Source organism: Ursus americanus, chromosome 26, assembly GCF_024610735.1.
Source record: "Ursus americanus isolate L20-20 chromosome 26, mUrsAme1.1.p, whole genome shotgun sequence".
Lineage (NCBI taxonomy): Eukaryota > Metazoa > Chordata > Mammalia > Carnivora > Ursidae > Ursus > Ursus americanus.
In genome coordinates, this window is record NC_142152.1 from 886,708 (window position 1) to 906,364 (window position 19,657).

General features: G+C 40.6%; 1 protein-coding gene across 2 annotated transcripts in view; it reads left to right on the top strand.

Annotated features, from left to right (window-relative positions):
* The window catches only part of ARMH4 (armadillo like helical domain containing 4), a 157,578-nt gene that overhangs the window by 36,989 nt on the left and 100,932 nt on the right, over positions 1-19,657 (top strand). For both annotated transcript variants that reach the window (XM_045810473.2, XM_045810472.2), the window contains exons 2-4: positions 6,419-7,850; positions 11,137-11,391; positions 13,300-13,512. In XM_045810473.2, coding sequence (XP_045666429.2) covers positions 6,476-7,850; positions 11,137-11,391; positions 13,300-13,512 — 1,843 coding nt within the window. In that variant the 5' untranslated portion in view covers positions 6,419-6,475. The remainder of the gene's footprint in view (positions 1-6,418; positions 7,851-11,136; positions 11,392-13,299; positions 13,513-19,657) is intronic.

Sequence of the window (19,657 nt, forward strand, 5' to 3'; positions counted from 1 at the left end):
CTTCTTACTATTACATTCTGGTGTTTCTTGCTAGACTTTTCAATTTCATAATTTGTTATTACAGAAATGGTTTAAGGCAAGGATAGAATCAAAATGAGGAAGAAGGGCTTACCTGCTGTAGAAAATTTCCATTCTTTCAACTAAAGGTGTACTTCACTCTTTCTATTTAGCAGACGTTTGCCTGAAAAGTCGTGCATGGAATTGCATTTTTGTTCATTGAATTTTTTTTTTTCACATAGGGAAGCTGGGTTTAATTTCTGTAGAATGAAAACTCATTCCCTAATTAAGATGTGTGGTCAATTCTGCTTTTCCATATTGTGTTTACTGGGTGATTATAAGAAAAGTATCTGAATCAAGTTTCAGCTTGAAATGTTAGATATTGTGTTTATTCCTTGAAATGTCTACCTGGCGATTACTTTCTCTTTAAATGCAAGCTAGTACTTAGAGATCTTGTCAAGCAAATGAGGTTTGTGAACCACAAAGAACAGAAATGCAGTGTCAAATTGGGTCATTGAAAATAACTGTATGATGGATGGAGAAGAGCTTGTTGACCAAGATGGATTAGGACGGGATTCTGCAAACAGCAGGTCATTTTGTCCACAGGAGGAGCTGAAAGAGGAAGCTCCGTGGTAATATCTAGGGGGAAAAGGATGTTACGGATGATTAGAATTGCTCACATTTCTGTAGTTGGAGGGCAATGTATGTTAGTATCACACTAATATGTCTTAAATCGAATGATACCTAAAACTTTTTCATCAGACTGTTTTCATGTCTGTTATCACGTATTGTCTGTTTTCCACCCTTTGAAGAAAACAGAATGAGCATTGTCACCTCCACTTTACAACAAGGCACCTGAGTTTCAGTGATTTGCCCTGGGTAGAGCTGGAACCTGAAGTCAATATTTAAATCTTCAGTTCAGGGGCACCTGGGTGGGTCAGTCAGTTAAGTGTCTGCCTTGGGCTCAGGTCATGATCCTGGGGTCCTGGGATGGAGCCCTGCATTGGGTTCGCTGCTCAGCGGGGAATCTGCTTCTCTCTCTCCCTTTGCCCCTCTCCCTGCTCAAGCTCTCTCTCTCTCTTTCTCAAATAAATAAAATCTTAAAAAAAAAAAAAAAGAAACTTCCGTTCATTTTCTTTTCCCAGGGATAGGCTGATGCACTAGGGGCTATAAGTGCAGACATCTTCATTTGTCTACATCGCTAAATTGTGGCGAACAAAGCTCTTGGGCTCAGAGCCTGTCGAGCTTTGTTGTGGTCTGCAGGGATGGTAGAGCACTTTGCTGGTAGTTGCCGGTGTAACCTTCTTGACCCCAGCCCACTTACCCTCTTCTCTGTCAGCACTGATGCTGCTTTCCTCCTGGGGAACTATGCTTTTCTTTGTGGTTACTCCGTTCTCACCCCTTCCACTGTGGCCAAACATGCTCCTGAAAGGATCATCTGTCATTCCAGCTACTTAATTTATAGTGAAGAATGATGGGGGCCAGACGATCTTAGAGCCAATATATTCGGCCAATGACAGTTGTCAGTAGTGCAGTGAATCCGAAATGGGGTGCCGCAATGCTGTGTGCCACAGTTGGGTTGATAGGGTCAGAGTCTTGATAAACTCAGCTTTAGACAAATGAAATAGCATTAGCAAGACAACTGTTAGGATTAAAAAAAAAGGAAAGGTAAGACAATGACTGTTGAGGATCAGGAAAAGTACTAAATGGAAAGATTATTAAGATATAAACAAAGAAGGGAAAGAGTTTCCTTTCCCCCTCATCAAGCATAGAATCCTTAATTGGTTTTTAAGAGGTGCAATGGTCATTGGGAGGCAAGTTGACCTGAGGCTCTGAGATGTGTCACTTGTAACTGTTGATCTATTTTTTTAAGGAAATAAATTCTGAAAACCTAAAATATAGCAGAAATGAGAATACAGGTAGTTATTACTGTTATTAAAACGATACATTGAATGAGTAGCCAAAATTGGCCAGGTGATGAACAAAACATAACATAGTTATGGAGATGGAGAGACCATGGCATGTCATTGAAAATCTCCAGAAAGTGGAGAATCTGAACATCCTTTTTCACATTTGTAAATGGTTATTTATATTCACTTCACTCCAGCAAATATGTATTGAACACCTCCCCTATGTGCCTACCATTATTAGTAATTATATGGCAAACAAAGGAAGATAGAACACCAGTGTTTGCATGCAAAGGACATACTCTTGTTTGAGGTGGCAAGACTTACAGATCTGATGATTTGTGCTGGAGAAGTTGGGAGAAGGGTGGGAAGAGATTGGGCCAGGCTTTTTTTGTGACAGCAGTTAGTAAACAGGACGTGACGGGGGGGGGGGGGGGGCAGGGCTGGATACCCAGGGGAGGGAAGGAGGGAGTGCTCTGGCTACTGCAGTCTTGTGAGCGAAACTTGGGAACCTGAGATGAGTACGGCACACGTAAGGGCAATCTACTCAGCTTGTGATGGTTTGTACAGGGGCTAGTGGTATGGGGTTGCATTACAGATATGGAGCTCGGCATTTGGAAATTTGGTGACATTCAATGATGTGTTTGGCAAAGGGAGGGAACTTGAAGTCTGACAGAATTCACAAGTTCAAAAACAGACACGATCACATAGGCAAGTTAGTTGTTTTCTATAAGCTTGTAGCTTTCTCTAAAAAAATGGAGATTATGGTAGTGCCTATCTCATTAGGTGGTTGTTAAGAATAAATAAGGTAGGGGCGCCTGGGTGGCTCAGTCGTTAAGCGTCTGCCTTTGGCTCAGGCCCTGATCCCAGGGTCCTGGGATCGAGCCCCGCATCAGGCTCCCTGCTCAGCAGGAAGCCTGCTTGTGTTCCCTCTCTCTCTGTCTCTCTCTCTGTCAAATAAATAAATAAAATCTTAAAAAAAAAAAGAATAAATAAGGTAGTTTACATACAGCACTCAACACCTGGCACATAGCATCCTCCAAATGGTGGCCATCTTTGACTGGTTATTGTCATTTTTATTCTTAAGAATAAACCGTCTGGATTATATAAAATGGACTGTAGAGTAGAGAGTCTGAACAGGATCATCAGTCGAGAGGCCATTAAAGTAATAACCACTGGTGAGGTGACGAATATCAGGAGATATTATGAGGGAGGGATCCACAGAGGTTGTGAATCTAGAATGTAGAGAAGAGTTCAGGGTGATACCAAAGTTTAGGTGAAGAAGATGGTGTGTCTGAGGTGGCATCCAAGTATCTTCCAGGAGACAGTGAAAATCTAAGATTAGGCACCTTTCCTCCCAAAACCCTGTGCCTGCTATTTATGGTATTTGTGTTTATCCCAAGAAGAGGAAAATACCAGGCAGTTTGTCACCAGTGTTTTGGCATACTCTATAGGCCTCCTGTGTCTTGAGTACTCTTAGGGCAATGCTCATGTTCCTTCTATATCATAGATGGAATTCAATTTCCTTTGAAAAAAAATAGCTTTGTCACGGATGAGAATGTTTTCACATGTTGGTTCCCCTAGTGTCTACATTTTGGTAACACACTGAGCAATAGTATACATTTTAGTTGGAAAAAATGTTGACCAAGTGTTTTAAAAAAACCATTGATTATTAAATCTAACAAGATGACTAAGTCTGTATTTTTTATGTTGTCTTTCATTTGTCTTTGTAACTTGAGTATGCCTCCACTTGACAAGGAAACAGATTCTGGACTGTATCTATTTAAGATTGTCAAAGATAATGGGTGACAGAACAGCTTATCTGCCCACTGGTGGGAGAAATGCAGCACGTTGTTCAGAGGACCGAGGAGCCATTAGGATACCTTGATAGCAAGTGATAGACAAAGTGCTACTGACTTGGTCCGAAAGGGATGCTTTTTAAGCTATTAGAAGCCAATACCCACTATCAGTCAGCAATTTGGTTAGAGTTTATTTACCTGAATTAATTTGCACTGATGAATTATAGTGGAAAGAAAGTAGCATTGCCATGGTGTGAAAGAAAAGTTAGAGAAATATTCTTTTGTTTGTTCAATATTCTTATGACTGAGTTAATTTAAGATAATTAAGACACAGTACTAATTAGCAATGAAATTTCCCCACCCTCCCCTTCCCCTACAAAGCAGGCTGTAGACATTCCTCTGTTTGTTCAGCCAATATTTACTGAGCATTTCCTCTGTGCCAGGCTCTCTGCCAGGGAAGGGATACAATGTTGAGGGGAAAAAAAAGAAAAGGCATATAGCCTTTAAAATATGCTTGCAGATGATTCTTTAGTTTTAGACATATGGCCGTTGAATTGACAATGGTCAGCCTTTTCTTATTTATTCTCTAATGTCATGTAGCTCTCTCTGGGGGACACCAAACTCTTGGGAGTGGCTGTGTGAACTTGTACTGTGCTTTGAAAGATGGAGAAAGACCTAGAACTTGAAGGTCATTTGCCAATTTATCTGAGTTGCAGACACGCTCCCTGCTGTCATTCTTATAGGCTGTCTTTTCTGCCTCTTTTAAAGTTCAGGCATTGCTTTGAATAGTGGGGAGAAGGAACATATGGCCGCAGTACACAGACATAGAATAGGCTTGCAGTTCACCCCCACTTTCTCTGTAGTTGGATTTAGAAAGCAGGTGGCTGACACTTAATTACAGAAGGAAGGTCTTCTAGAGCAATGGCAGAATTGCCTTCACACAAAAATTCTAAAGCTCAAGATCTAGCTGAAAATAAAACCTTGAGGGAAAATTCTGTTTGGGAAAGGCAGTTGAGGTGATATTAAATCTTTATGGTTTACCCCCCCCTACTCTGATTTGTTTATAGGATTCTCTTCTCAGTCCACGTGACTCCAGAACATATAAATAAGATGTGAAACATCCATTCAGTCATTTGAGTGCCTTGCCTACTTGATGGCATGATTGTTGGAATGTGAAAACATTTGTATTTTAATTTTATGACCTGTAGATAAAATATGAAAATGGAATCATAGAGGTAGAAAAGATTTACAGTACTTTTGCTTAACTCCTCATTTTGGCAACGGAAAGACTGAGGCCATTTGCACAGTATCCCATAGCAAGTTTTAACCACAATAAAGCTAGGATTCAGGAATTGCTTTTCTGATTCCAGTCCATGACCCTCTAAATTCTATTGTTATTCACAATGGCCTGTTTTTTTCAGGTTTTTATCCAGAAGCATGGGATCCTGTAGACCAAGGTTTTAGGCCACACACTACATTGTCTGGGATGTTTAATAAGATTTCACTGAATGGGAAAAATATTTGTTCAGGAAAGAATAGATCGGAGGGTTCTAGAGCTTTTCCACATGTTTGACTATATCCACTTTCATAGTTCAGCATGTCCATACGAAGATATAGTTTCATCAGCTGTGAACATTTACAGCCCTTCTATGTTTTTGTTTTGAGGAGAGCAATTAGAGGCAAGCAAGCCAAATACTCTTACTAAACCTGTTACCTGGCTATCAAGTGGGATTGTTTATGGATCATTTAAAGTATGGTGATAACTAATGTTCAGAATGTTGACATGCCTTGACACATGCTATTCCCTCTTTTCCAAGTATCTTTCCCATATTCTCTCCTTTTTAAACAATGCTAGCTGCTGGTATGTAATTTAATATTTAAATAAAATTGCTACAGACTCTCCTCCCACATGTGGGGAAACTTGCCATCCCTCTCACTATCTCTGAGGATCCTTGCGGGAGTGTGGTGGCTTTCTTCTAGTCACCTCTGGCTTCAGTTTTCCTCTGCTGCTAAATTTATGGTCCCTGATGTGTGCTGTTCCTTTTCTGCACATCATCTTATTCCTATCTTCTCCCAAAGTACCGTGGATTCAAGATTTCTGTGTAACAAATTATCCCTAACTCAGTGGCAATAAATGTTTATTATTTCATCCCATTTCTGTGCATTAGGAATTTGGGAGTAACCACCTTACTAGGTGGTTCTGGTTCAAGGTCTCTCAAGAAGTTGCAGTCATGATGTCAGCTGCAGCTACAGTCATCTGAAGGTTTGACTGGGGCCGGAGGATGCCTTCCAAGATGACTCATTCATGTGGTTCTGATAGTTTGGCAGGAGGCCTCAGCTCTGAATCCAGGGGGATTCCTCTTTCCTTGTGTAGAGAAACTCAGCCTTCTTTTTCTCTTCAGCTGTCTCAGAATATTGCAAATGTGACTTCAAGGGTAATTTTTTTCAAATAGATATTTAAGAAACAATGAACTTAGTCCTCGAACTATGCGTACCTTTTCTAGAGAGCTTCCAGTTAAATCAGCTGCAAAATTCAGCAGGGAAAAATGAACTGGGTTATCCGTGTCTCAAAGGTACCAAAGAAATAGAACAACCATCTCTTCCATACCATCTCTGAGCACGAAGTCAAGATTATTTTACTTATGGTTTAAATTAAAGGGGCTTATTTACAAAATACGTTTATGTGACAGCTTGATCTGCTTTATTTTTCTGCAGGACTCAATTACTGGAATTGTCAACTCTGCTGATTTATGTGCACATTTCTCTTCCACTATGAGCAGACCAATTGTATTGCACATTTGTCTGACATTCTGTAGCCTTGTACTTCTCCACTTTGCCACACAATGTGTGGCCTTCCCCAAAATGGAAAGGAGGGAGATAGCACACATTCATGCAGAAACAGGGCGGCCTGAGAGAATGAACACAGATGACCTAGAAAATGACTCGGTGACTTCAAGGTGCAGTCCCCAGTTGGTGGTCTCTGAAGATCCAGTGATGGTGTTAGCAGGACCATCAGCAACGTCATTAAATAAAGTATTTCCTACTAACAAAGAAGCCCATCCAGTAGGAGCTGGGCTCATGCAGCCTAACAGCCCTGACATTTACACTGCTACTGAGACAGTGGTCCCTGCCAAGGAGGAGGTGTTTGTTTCCAGCCAGCCAGAGACGGTGTCTCCTGAAAGCCGACTTTCCGAGGCCATGCTAACCAATCCTATCCCTGCAACTGCTCCTCTGAATATCGACAAGAAGGAGGAACACTTCGGTAGTACCATCATTCAGCCCCTTGTAGAAGGGACCACAGGAACCACACAGGGTTTTCTGAAGTATGCAGATGATCGATTGTTTGCAAGTGAAAGTCAGGAAGGAGTTAGTCTGGGACATTTACCTTCATCCGATGTGAATACTAAAGAAATGCTAACTGCCAATCCCAGGACTGAGAAATCTGAAGCAGACACAGAACACAGGGCAGCTTTTTTCCCCAGAGCTGAGCCCATAGCGGGCACGGAGCCTGGAAGCCCCATGCCTGAGAGGGAGAAGCCTTCTCAGATGACAGCTGATGAAACCCAGACTACTGCCACCAAGCACTGGCTCACAACTTCTGAGTACACCCTGAGTGTTGAGCCAGAAACTGACAGGCTGCTGGGAGCCCCAGGGGTCCCAGTGAGTGTCAGCACAGCTGTTCCAGCTGCCCCTGTCTTGAGTGATGAGTGGGATGACACCAAATTAGAGCATGTAAGCCAGATAAAGACCCCAAAGCTTGGAGACAATATAGAGACTCAGGTGGGAACGGAAACGTCTCAGATAGCCCAAGAAACCGATAATGACCCTGTGGAAGGTATGGAAGAGGGCAAATCTGTGACCGAGGCTTCAGATGTGGCTCTGGGGCTGCTGGAAGGGGAAGCACCCATGGGGACAGCCCTGCTGATGGCACAGGGGGAGGTGCCATCATCTGCCTTCACCGATCAAAGTTCCTTTACTCCCACAAGTCCTGTGGAAGATAAGGTCTCTGTTGTCAGCCTCTTCCAAGATACTGCAGACTTCATGGAGTCTACTAGGGAAGATGATGCAATGGTTTTCCTAGAGACCACTGTTTCCATCTCAGAATATGAAGCTGAGGCACATCAACCATTGGGAAATCCATTGAAAGGTAAAAGAAAGAAAGAAAAAAACAAGTTTTGTTTAATTTGGAATGTTTCAATCTGATTATTTTTTTTTAATTGAGATGTAATTGACATATAACATTGTATTAGTTTTAGGTCTTGTTTTATGTTTTTTTAAAGTGATAATTTAGGAGTAAAGTTATCTAAGTTTTAATGAAAAGCAAAAGTAGACAAATAAAAATATGTTTTATATAAAAATTACACCCAAATATAATCTCTGTGTACAGGCCATGGTATTCAACTGGGAACAGTTTGTTCCCACCCCTATCATTTGGCAATTTTGGAGACATTTTTGGTTGTCATAACAGAGGGGTGCCCCTGGCATCTAGAGGGTAGGGGCCAAAGAGGTTGCTAAACATCCTAAAATCCCCATCCACAAAGATTTTTCTGAGCCAAAATGTCAGCAGTGCTGAGGAACCCTGATATAGACTGATAGTTTTCAAGCATGTTATTATGAAAATATATAACTATTCAGGAAAATGTTAAAGAATTAGCTATATATTTAAATGGTATAATAAACAGTATAGGAGACTTATTTACACAGGATACTTATGGTATAATAAACAATGTAGGATACTTATTTACAGTGTAGGATACTTTGTTTTCCCAAAAAGAAATTCATCTAGAAATAAGAAAAAGCCCCGAAACTGATAAATCCTCTCTGCTGGCTTGATTCAGCACTACTTCCTCTTGACCTTTGTATCTGTGAGTATTATGAGCTGACGAGCCTTACATTTGTTGCTGATGGATAATGTTTTTGGTGTATGTAGTTTGTCAGATAATAGCATGAGGGAAGGATAGACTCAGTATAATGTGCATATGCTCACTCCAAATTGTTTTGGAATGCGTACGTCTTGTTACTTCAGCTAAGTAGCCTAATTAGTGGAAATATCAAATTAGTAATGTGTTTTATAAAGTGTTGAGATTGAATTAAAATGATAAGACTGAATTTTACATGTCCTATTCATTTTTTAAAGACTGAAAGACTTAGTATACTATAAATTTTCATAGACGCTTCGAGAAACTGGGGGTCTCAGTCGATTCAGCGTCTGCCTTCAGCTAGGGTCTGGGATTGAGTCCTGCATCGGGTTCCCTGCTCAGTGGGGAGCCTGCTTCTTCTTCTGCCTGCCACTCCTCCTGCTTGTGCTCTCTCTCTGACAAAGAAATAAATAAAATCTTAAAAAAAAAAAAAAAGAAGCTTCAAGAAATTATTTTGTACGTTGGTTTTTAAAATTCTATTAGGAGAGTTGGGTCTCCATGACCATGAAGTTATTGGATATGACTGAACAAGAAGTTTACTTTGATTTTCCATAACATTTTAAGATATTCCTGGAGCATTAAGTCATATAGCTCCAGATTATTTATCACATACTTGAATCTATGATTCTTATGTATTAGAATTGCATTAGCTTGTATAATACAGTCTAAAAAGTAAAATGAATTTGGTGATTGTCTGATTATTATTTTGATTATTGAATATACTCCTTACTTATAATTGCCTCACTCAACTATATTCTATCTTTTTAAGTTTATTTATTTTTTTAAGTAATTTTTACACCCAATGTGGGGCTTGAACTGACGAACCCTAAGATCAAGAGTCACGTGCTCCTCCGACTGAGCCAGCCAGTGCTCCTCAACTGCAGTCTCTTAATAGGTGACTTACTTTTATTCCCAGTACATAGCACGTATCTGGCACATATTAGGTGCTCCATAAATACCAAATCAGGGGATGAGTAAATGAAGATAGAGAACCATTCAGACTGAAATTATCCAATTTGACTGCCTGCATTGTTCATATTAATCAAAAAGTTTCTCAATGTTCTTTGTAGAGAGAAACAGTTAAATAATTCCTTTCACTTAAATTTTTTTGCTGTTGTTCAAGCCAAAAAGAATATGAAAAACTGAGATTACTGACAACAGTAGTTAGAGAATAGTCAAAAAGCTTTCTACCTGTTTTCTGGTGATTAAGTGTTTTTCAGAAGTGAACAAGTCAAATGCCAATCATTTAAGGGCCCAGGGACTACTTAGGACGTTTTGTTCTTCAGGATATGCGATGACTTCTTCATGTTTTTGGTTATTATGAACAGAGGAGTAACCTGAGATGGTCATCGGTTTCCCGATTCATCTTATTCCTCTGTGGGTTTGGTTGAAGATCAGGCTTTAAAAGTAATCTAGAACAATTATCATATTATTATTTTTTTCTCTATAGGAAGTAGGGAGAATACGAGATGTGCAGAAATTTTGAATGGTATTTTCAAAATTTCCATCACTGTTTCTAGTTCTTACTTTTTTTTTCAAAGTTGATATTTGTTGAGTACTTATATAAGTACCGGGGTGTGTGCTAAGTGTTTTACATGCATTATCTATTTTATTTATTTATTTATTTATTTATTTATTTATTTATTTATTTGAGAGCACACTTGAGAGAGAGCACATGTGAGAGCTCGAGCTGGGGTGGAGGGGCAGAGGGAGAGGAAGAGAATCTCAGGCAGGCTCCTCGTTGATTGCTGATCCCAGAGCCTGGGGAGTGGGGAGCGGCTCTATCTCACGACCCCGAGATCATGACGTGAGCTGAAACCAAGGGTCTGATGCTTAACCGACTGAATCACCCAGGTGCCCCTAAAGCCTGCATTCTTGACTGCTATGATAAATGGCTTCCATGGAATGATAATAGTACCTACCTCCCCTTAGTGCACATTGGGAGATAAAACAAGGTAATGCCCACCATACACTTAGCAGTGTGTGTATATAGCATGTAATAGAAACCCAGTAAACCTTAGTTACTGTAATAATTACTTCTTTATTCAAAATGCTGACTTTCCTTTCCCCTTTAGAAATGCAAATGTGAAAGTTAATATATATAAATGATGAGAATTTTTGAATGTCACTTAAACTGTATAATTTGTTTCTTTTTTTATTTTTTATTTATTTTTATTTTTTTACATTACCAACAGACCTACAGTTGATAATTTGTTTCTTAACAAACTGGTTATGTTGATATTCATAAAAGGGAGCTCGACTGTTGATCTATTTTGTTTTGTATTTTATGTTTTACATTTTAACTTCTTTATCTCGGTCTTAGAATGACTCATCGCTCCTGAAAGCAGCAACACTGAAAACATGTCTTTGCTGGCATTTTGTGTCTGAGTGATCCGTTTGCCTTCCCATACCCTGAAAGAGCTATCTTCTTTTTTTCCAATTTATTAATTACAGAGTGACATTTTAAGGTATAGGGAATTTGTCTATTTTAAATTGTTGTATCCCCCCTTTAAGACATCATCACTCAAGAGATGACAACAGCTGTTGAAGAAGCAGAAGCCACTTTATCATTGGAGATGCAAGAGCAGGAGGTTTCTACCCTCGAGGTTACTGGAGAAAATGGTAAGACCGAGGAAGGAAGAGGGTCTCCCTCTGCCACATCTGCAGATCCTGCTGTTACTCAGCTGTCGAGGAGATGGGAGCCCCGGCCCACTACGGTTTCAGCTACAGCCGTGCCTCTGTCTTTTGAAGTTACTTCTGCTCTGGAAGGTTTGTAAGGGGGGGGGGAACTTGGACTTAGAATTGTGGGGGTGTGTCTTTTCTAAGTTATAAGGAATAGAATAAGTGTGGCAACCTGGCTCTGTCCCCAGGGTGTACACACACATCTCACCTGGAGAATGTACCGGAAAGGCGGGTGAACTCTCTGTTGTTTGGAGAGACGTGGCAAAGCCTACCAGGATGAGGGGTTAGTTCCCAAGTAAAATCTGGTGGCTCGTCATTGGGGCCTGTGAAGGCCAGGCCTCCTGAGAACTCTTTCCCTATTTGACAGCTCCGGCTGCTAGGAGCCAGGGGGTGAAGTGAAAACAGTGAGGACCTCGGTTCAAATCCCAGCTTTGGCCCTCACTAGTATTGTGGTCTTAAGCAAGTCTCCTCATGTCTCCAAGTTTGGTTTGTGCATCTCTAAATAATGCCTACCTATCTTACAGGTTATTTTAAGGATTTGAAGTAATGGCTACAAAGTGCTTTCTGTATAGGAGGCTGTCAAATGCTCTGATATCTTAAGGACAGCAAAGTTTGTAAATCTTGGTGATATCAGAATCACCTGGAAATTACAAAAATTATTACTATTTAATTATTGTTTTTGGACCTCATGTCTCTGTCTCATTATTGGTCTAAGTAAAGCCTACTTTTATTTATTAACTGAGTTGTTTTTAACAAAGTAATAAATATCTCCTAATCCTAAGCCTCCAAAAAACCTCTATGGCCTGGTTAGTAACCTACATGTAACCCCATCACCCTGTCCATTCCACCCTCTTCCTCCTCTGATGTTAACTGTCATCCTGAATCTTCTGTTCCTCATTTCCTCGGTATCCTTTTATCTTAGTTTTATAGTGTCTGTATTTATGCCTAAAATCATGCATTTAAATATTTTAGTAGTTTTTAACTTTATAGAAACAGTATTGTGCTGCAGATAGCCTTTTTGGGACTTGCTTGTTTTACTCAATAGTCTATGTCTAAGATTTACTAACTGTGAATGTTTTGTTTTGACTGTTTATAATATTCCACTGTGAAAATAGATCACAGTTTATTCATCTCATCTTCATCCAGTCTCTTCTGGCAATTTGCATTTGGGTCATTTCCAGGTTTGGCTGTTGGGAACATTGCTTGCTGCCATGCATACTCTCCTACATATCCTCCCCTGGAGAAGTGCAGGAGTTTCTCTTGGTTGTATACCTAGAGCTGGGCTCTAGCTATGAATGTTTGACTCTAGGGGGCAATGCCGCACTGTTTTCCAGAGTGGTTGCACCAATGTATATTCCTAACAGCGATGTATATAAGAGTCTATGCATCCAGATCCTAGGAGCTTTAAAAAGTAGTTTTTCTGGCTTCATCGCAAAGGTGATTCTGATTTAGTAAGTTGGGATATCTGGAAAGCATGGAAATAGACTTCTAAAAAATTACCTCAGAGATTCTGATGATCTACCAGACGTGCAAAATACTACTATTCTAGAGTTTTTATATTTGGGAAAACCTGGGGCTAAATTTGACTGCGTTGAAATTGAGCATATTCTAGACACAGATACCCTTACCCTTTGACTTGACTTTTAAAAGTAGTCTTTGACATCTGTTTTAATACTTTTTTGTTAAATTTCCTATCTTTGGCAGTAAATCGTATAAAATTGTGTGAAATCCCTAAAATTGTCAGTAGAATAAATGGGAAATCAAAATTTTAAAAATTAACTTCTGATTTGAGACAGTACATTTTCCCAGATGATAAAGTACCTTGCATAGCTGGATTGATGCACTGTGGGAAGGGGGAGCTGGTCTAAGTGCCAGACTTGCTGCATATAAGATACTGGTTTCATTGATCATTTCTTGCTTAAAAAGCAGAAAGACGTGTATATATTTCCCCTGATGATCATCTTTGGGTCAAGGGCTATCTCTTGTGTTTGACAGACCTAATGGACACTCTCACGGGGCCAAACGAGGAATTGTTCACACCAGTGTGGGGCTCTCCAGTGACTCCCCCTGGAATAATGGAGGAAGCCCCCAGCCTTTTCCCAGTGCTTCCTGATGCTGAGGCCTCCTCGGAGAGAAGAACCGTTGTCCCATCCGTTAGCCATGTTAATACGGCTGCCTCATATGGCCTGGACCAACTTGAATCTGAAGGTACCCATGCTTTGAAGGGGATCTTTTCTAGGACTGACTGACAGAGTCACTGAGCAAATGTTGTTGTTGTTGGTTTATTTTATTTTATTTTATTTTATTTTATTTTATTTTATTTTATTTACTTATTTGACAGAGAGAGAGAGAGAGAGGGAACACAAGCAGGGTGAGTGGGAGAGGGAGAAGCAGGCTTCCTGCTGAGCAGGGAGCCCAGTGTGGGGCTCGATCCCAGGACCCTGGGATCATGACCTGAGCCAAAGGCAGACGCGTAACCCACTGAGCCACCCAGGCGCCCTGCAAATGATGTTTTTGTGAAAAGATTGAGAGGTATGTATTCCATCTGCTGTGTAGATCAGGGGTCAATAAACTGTGCTCTGGCCAAATCTGGCCTGCCATCTATTTTCGTATGACCTGCAAGTTAAGAATGATCTTTACATTTTCAAATGATTGAAAAAAAATTAGAAGCAGCACACTATTTTGTGACATGTAAAGTTAAATAAAATTCAAATTTCAGTGTTCCTCAATAAAGCTGGATTGGGACCCAGCTGCACTTGCTCATTTCCATCTTCTCTGTGGCTACTTTAGCGCCAGATGATCAGAGTCGAGTCGTGACAGAGACTGCGCACAAAGCCTCGATCATTTACGGTACGGCCCTTTACTGAAAAAGCTTGCCGGCCTCTGGTCTAGGTCAGTAGTTCTTAACTCCAGGTGAACATTAGGGTCACGTACACAAATCAGTGGAGCTTTAAAAAAATCCAACCGCCTGATCCCTCCCAGGGATTCTGATTCAGTTGGTGTAGGGTGTGATCTGGCGTCCACATTTTTAAAGAGTGCTTTAGATGATTTAGATCTGCAGGCTTTATTGAGGATGCTGGTTTAAATGGAAAATTCGAGTTTCCCCACCAGATTTTCTTTTTTTAAAGATTTTATTTATTTATGTGACAGAGATAGAGACAGCCAGCGAGAGAGGGAACACAAGCAGGGGGAGTGGGAGAGGAAGAAGCAGGCTCACAGCAGAGGAGCCTGATGTGGGGCTCGATCCCACAACGCCGGGATCACGCCCTGAGCCGAAGGCAGACGCTTAACCGCTGTGCCACCCAGGCGCCCCTCCCCACCAGATTTTCTTAGGTGGACATTTTATAGTGGATTGTGTTTTCACAGCACTGCTCTCGTTGTTAGTGCTGGGGTTTTTCTTTCCTTCTTTCTTTTTTTTTTTCTTTATGAACATCTCCGGGTTAGGATGTTGTACTGTTTGGCGGGGGGCAGTCTCTTCACCTGTGAAGACTGAGAAATGCATGCCAAATTATACTTTCCAAGACATTGGCTGTGAGCATGAAAAAGATGCCTGGAGCCCAGCCTCACAACCACAAACAAGAAGACTGGAAATACGATGAAAGGTCATTTAATTCATCAGCATTTTGGCAGGTGAACGGCTTCTGGCCGGAGGTCCAGAGATTTGTAATGCTGAGTTTCTAGAACTAATCTAGGGGACAGGTAAGCTTTGGGGCACTAAATTAGCCATGGGCTTGATGCCGTAAAGACATAGGACGTGCTGTTATTTGATATTTCATCTCCTGTAGAGCAGGGAGGGTGGTTCAGCCAGGTTTGCTGCAGAGTCTATCACACTCTCAGGGTAACAATGGCAGTTTTCTGGCAGAGAAACATGACATTTTGGGAATATTCTGGAGAATCCATAGTAGGATGCTGGTTTAAGAGATGGATCAAAGCAAGCTCTGAGGCTAACAGCTCTTGCACTCCACATCGAGATAAAAAACGTGTGACTTTGAGATTAATCTCATATTAGCTGTCTGCTCTCCTTGACGCCATCTGGGAAAAGCAGGTTCCCCCAAATTAACCTGAGTTAGAGATGACAGCTTTACCCGGCAGGGCTCATTAAATCAGAGGAAAAAAAATATATTTGTGAGTAATCCATACTTGCAAAACTGCAATAATTTTCTAAATTTAGTAGATGATGGCAGTTGCATTGAAATATGTGAGAATTTTCTTGACTTGCCTAAGATGTCCTGGAGTTTTAGTGCTTTTCTTCTACACAGTTCAATTCTGGCTTCTTTTTGACAATACATTTTGTCAGTTTTTGATCGAAATCACGATCCTCATCAAGGCTTATGAAAGACGTTTTTGGTTTAAAAATGTTCTTTCTGCTACACTGTTGGGCTGAAGATCAGATTTTGAATGAGCACGCCTTTTCTCCTAGATCCCGGGAAGTGCCATTTCTATTTAATCAGTGTACGTTAATAATGTCACAACGAATTTTATGCTGATGCCTCTACTCCTCTGGGCTACACTTATTTAGACAGAGAAGGCTGCTAGACTCCTGAATGTGTTGGGGGCCTCCCCAGTGCGGGTTTCCACCTTGCCCAGGAATGTAAGCATACCTTGAGAGCTTTGGGGGAAGGACTTTAATTTTATTGTAGGATTATATATACCCAGAGGCAGATCATTTATTCTTACCCAGAACAGTAGGTCGTGCTATGTCAAGTTACCTACCTTTCAAGTTTTAATCTCTGTGACGGGTTGACAAATGACATACAGTTCTCCGACTTAAGATGTGTGTTTATTTAATATTATTAAACTCCTTAGATGTTATTTTAGTATCTTCTTTCCCACTAGGGGACAGAAGCACTTCTCCAGAGAATGGAATATTTTTCCCAATGGTAGATGGGCAAGACCTGCCCTTACTAGACAGCAGACAACCCAGAAGCAAGAACCTTGGTAGAAATTTCTGAATGTTTATCCTTTAAGGGATAATTAATGGCTCGAATGAAACTCAAATTTGTATCTAATTGGCACCCTGTGGTCTTTGTCTCCTTCTTCACGTCTCTACAACATAAGAGACTGAGTGTCTTAGTTTTCTAGGGCTACTGTAACAAAATACCACAAACCGATGGATTAAAACAACAGAAATTTATTCTCTTGTAGTTTTGGAGCCTGGAAGTCTGAAATCAAGGTGTAGGCAGGGCCATGCTCCGTCCCCTGCCTCGAGAGGGGGGGATCATCCCTCGTTTCTTCCAGCTTCCGGTGGCCTCATGAGTTTCTTCGTTTGCGGCAACTTAATTGCAACCCCTGCCTCCATGTTCACATGGCTGTGGTCCCTGAGTATGTCTCTCTGCCCAGATTTCCCTGGTCTTACAAGAACACAAGCCACTGGATTAGGACTCACCCCAGTAAGTTCATCACCACTTGGTTATATCCGCCAATACCCTATTTTCGAAGGAGGTCACATTCACAAGTGCGGCAGGTTATATATTTTTTTGTGGGGATGCAGTTCAGCGCTTAACAAGGGTCTGCTTCTGAGAAGTGTGTCAGTGGTCTCTGAAGGCAGATGGGCTCTGGTTCCGCAACATGCTCTTGAGAGATGTGCGTTGGTAGTGCAGGGGAAGTTTCAGTGTGCTTTACATTTCTCCACTACTGAAGACAGCCTGCCCCGATAAGTGAGCAGGGCCTTGTGCCTATTTCAGTAGGTCTTTTACCTTGTCAGCAAAAATACGGTGTGATTTTTGAAGGGATAACGGTTTCTCTGTCACCTTGCCTGATACACTTTACTTCTCTCTCCCTTTTTTTTTTTTTTTTTTAGGAAATAAATGTTTTCAGGGTGATAAAAAATGCATTATACTTAGGCATAACTCCACTAGGTCTGCATTCATCATCTTTGAAATATAAACATGAGAAAAGTGTTCTAATTTTTTATTCAAAATAGGAGAATGGCAAGTTAGTTGCATGTATATAACTTTATAAATGAATTTTTGGACATGATCTCCATGGGTTGATATCCTTTTTTTGGTGAATATTAATGTCTTTCTCTGTTCCGTAATGGGAACTTAACAATTTCTGATTACTTACGAAAATTTGCTTGGATTTTTTTTTTAAATCTGGGTTAATGTTCTTTAGAATATTTTAACCCTAATAGCAAATGGACTAGGTCTTTCAATATTTCTTACTTAAAGAAGTTCTGTTTTCTTTCTTTTCTTTTTTTTTAATTTGAAGATCCATTTATTTGAGAGAGCGTGTGCGTGTGTGCGTGCACAGGTCAGGGGAGGGGCAGAGGGTGAGAATCTTTAAGCAGACTCCCTGCTGAGTGTGGAGCTCCTGGGAGGTTCCATCTCACGACCCATGAGATGACCTGAGCCGAAATCAAGAGTCAGTTGCGCAACGGACTGAGCCACCCAGGCGTCCCTCTGCTTTCTGTATTTTAGAAATCCAACTGAGAATATCCACTTACTCTAAAAAATCAAACTTATTTTAGCCTTTCCTGTATTCCTACAGAGGGTGGAAATTTATCTGTGCTGTACTAGGCTTCTCAGTACATGTGAGAGGTAAGAGTACAAAAACAAAAGATTTCTTGTGATTAGATTTTGGTAATCCTTTCTCACACCCCCAGACTTCCTCCCTTAACGTTTAGAAGGCAATGTCTGGGCCTTCTAGCTAGTGGGAAAGGGGAAACCACTTGGTGCTCTTCTTGGTGCTGACCAGGCAGACTTGGGAACATGGTGAATTGGCTTGGATTCTCTCAAGATTGCTCTGGGGGTTAGCTTATTGCTCTTCTGTAAGAGAAGAAGAAATACCAGTGTCCCTGGGCTGGAGAAGGTGAATTCTTGATCTGACTGATCCCATTTAATGTCTTTCTGTAGGCATAATAGGCTGAGTGTTGGGGCTGTCTAATCCAGTGACGTTATCCCAGACAGTTCCCGTTTCCTCGTGTTTCCAAAGGCCCATTTATTATGGGCTTTATCGAACAAACTCACACTAATTGACATGCTGGAGAATTACCTTTTTTTTTTTTAAACTTATGATGTACATTATATGTAGACATATAACAGGTTACCTTTTTTTAACACATAAAGAGATTTTTTAATTCTTAGTATCCAACAGGAAAGTCATGTTAAACCTTTCTTTAACATCCTGGTTTTTAAAAAATAAGACCAAATATATCATTTAACTGTAGTTTTTTCTTTCCCGATGGTTTTTTTCCCCTTGTTTTTTGAAGACCATTTTGGTTGTCCTTAATATTTAGGTTTTCAAAAATTGCATTTTTGACATCTTTTCCCAGCCAGGCAGAACACATGGGGCAGAAAGCTGTCATTGTTGTGTTATCTGTTGTTTTATCTTTTCTGGTGACATCCATTTTCCTGCCTTTGTGAGCGTGTCTCTGTGTGTGTGTGTGTGTGTGTGTGTGTGTGTGTGTGTGTCTTTAATTTCATGGATATTTTCTACTGTCCTCTGAGAGCATTTCCATGATGTATTCACAGCACCTTTTCCTTTCTTCTGCTGAAGCAATAGTGTTCTCTCTCCTTTCTTATTTGGAATTCTCAGTTCTATCTGTCCTAGTTCTCTCTTCTGATAACAGGAATTTCAGAAGAAAGCCATGTTGGAAAAGTGTGCCTTCATTCGGATGACTGAGTGAGACTTCCATCGTGTGGCGGCCTCATCATCGCTACTGAAGTCAAGGTTTTGACTTCATATTTATTTGGTTCATCTTTGTATTGGTCAATCCGAAATGGATTGGGAAATGCGTTCTCTAGGTGGCGTCGTGGAAAAGTCTGAGTCAGAGATGGTTCCTTTAATAGCTCCACTGAGGATACTTAAAAATATGTGCAGTGTCTATGAGAGAAGTGTTCGCTCTTTACTTGCACTTTATTCACAAAATCGATGTTTTTGGTCTTCTCAGGTTGCACTCCTTTTCAGAGAGTATTTTCTTATTATTTTCTCAATTCTCATGTAACTTTTCAACTCAGAAGGCAGCTAGGATGGATGAATGAGACAGAGTATTCAAAATCTCATCTTGAGGCCGTATTTATGAACCCCAGTTTATGTGATTTACCTTTGGGTCCTGCTCAGTGGATATAATAGGAAAGATCAAGCAAGGAGTAAATTCGAACTGTCGCCCACTGTTACTTTTAATACTGCAGTATGAGGTTACGGGTGTTCACTCTGTGTTACGAAGGGTACAAGGTTTGGCCTTAGTTCTTGGAAATGCTTCGGACTTCATTTTGCCTCAGTACCAGAGCCACTTAACTAATATACAAATGGGGAAGATAAGGAAAAGAGTATTTGATGGAATATGCCCTTTGTTTGACTGTTAGAGATGAATTGATTTCCTGAATTAAATGCTGAGTTCTCCCCTCCATGC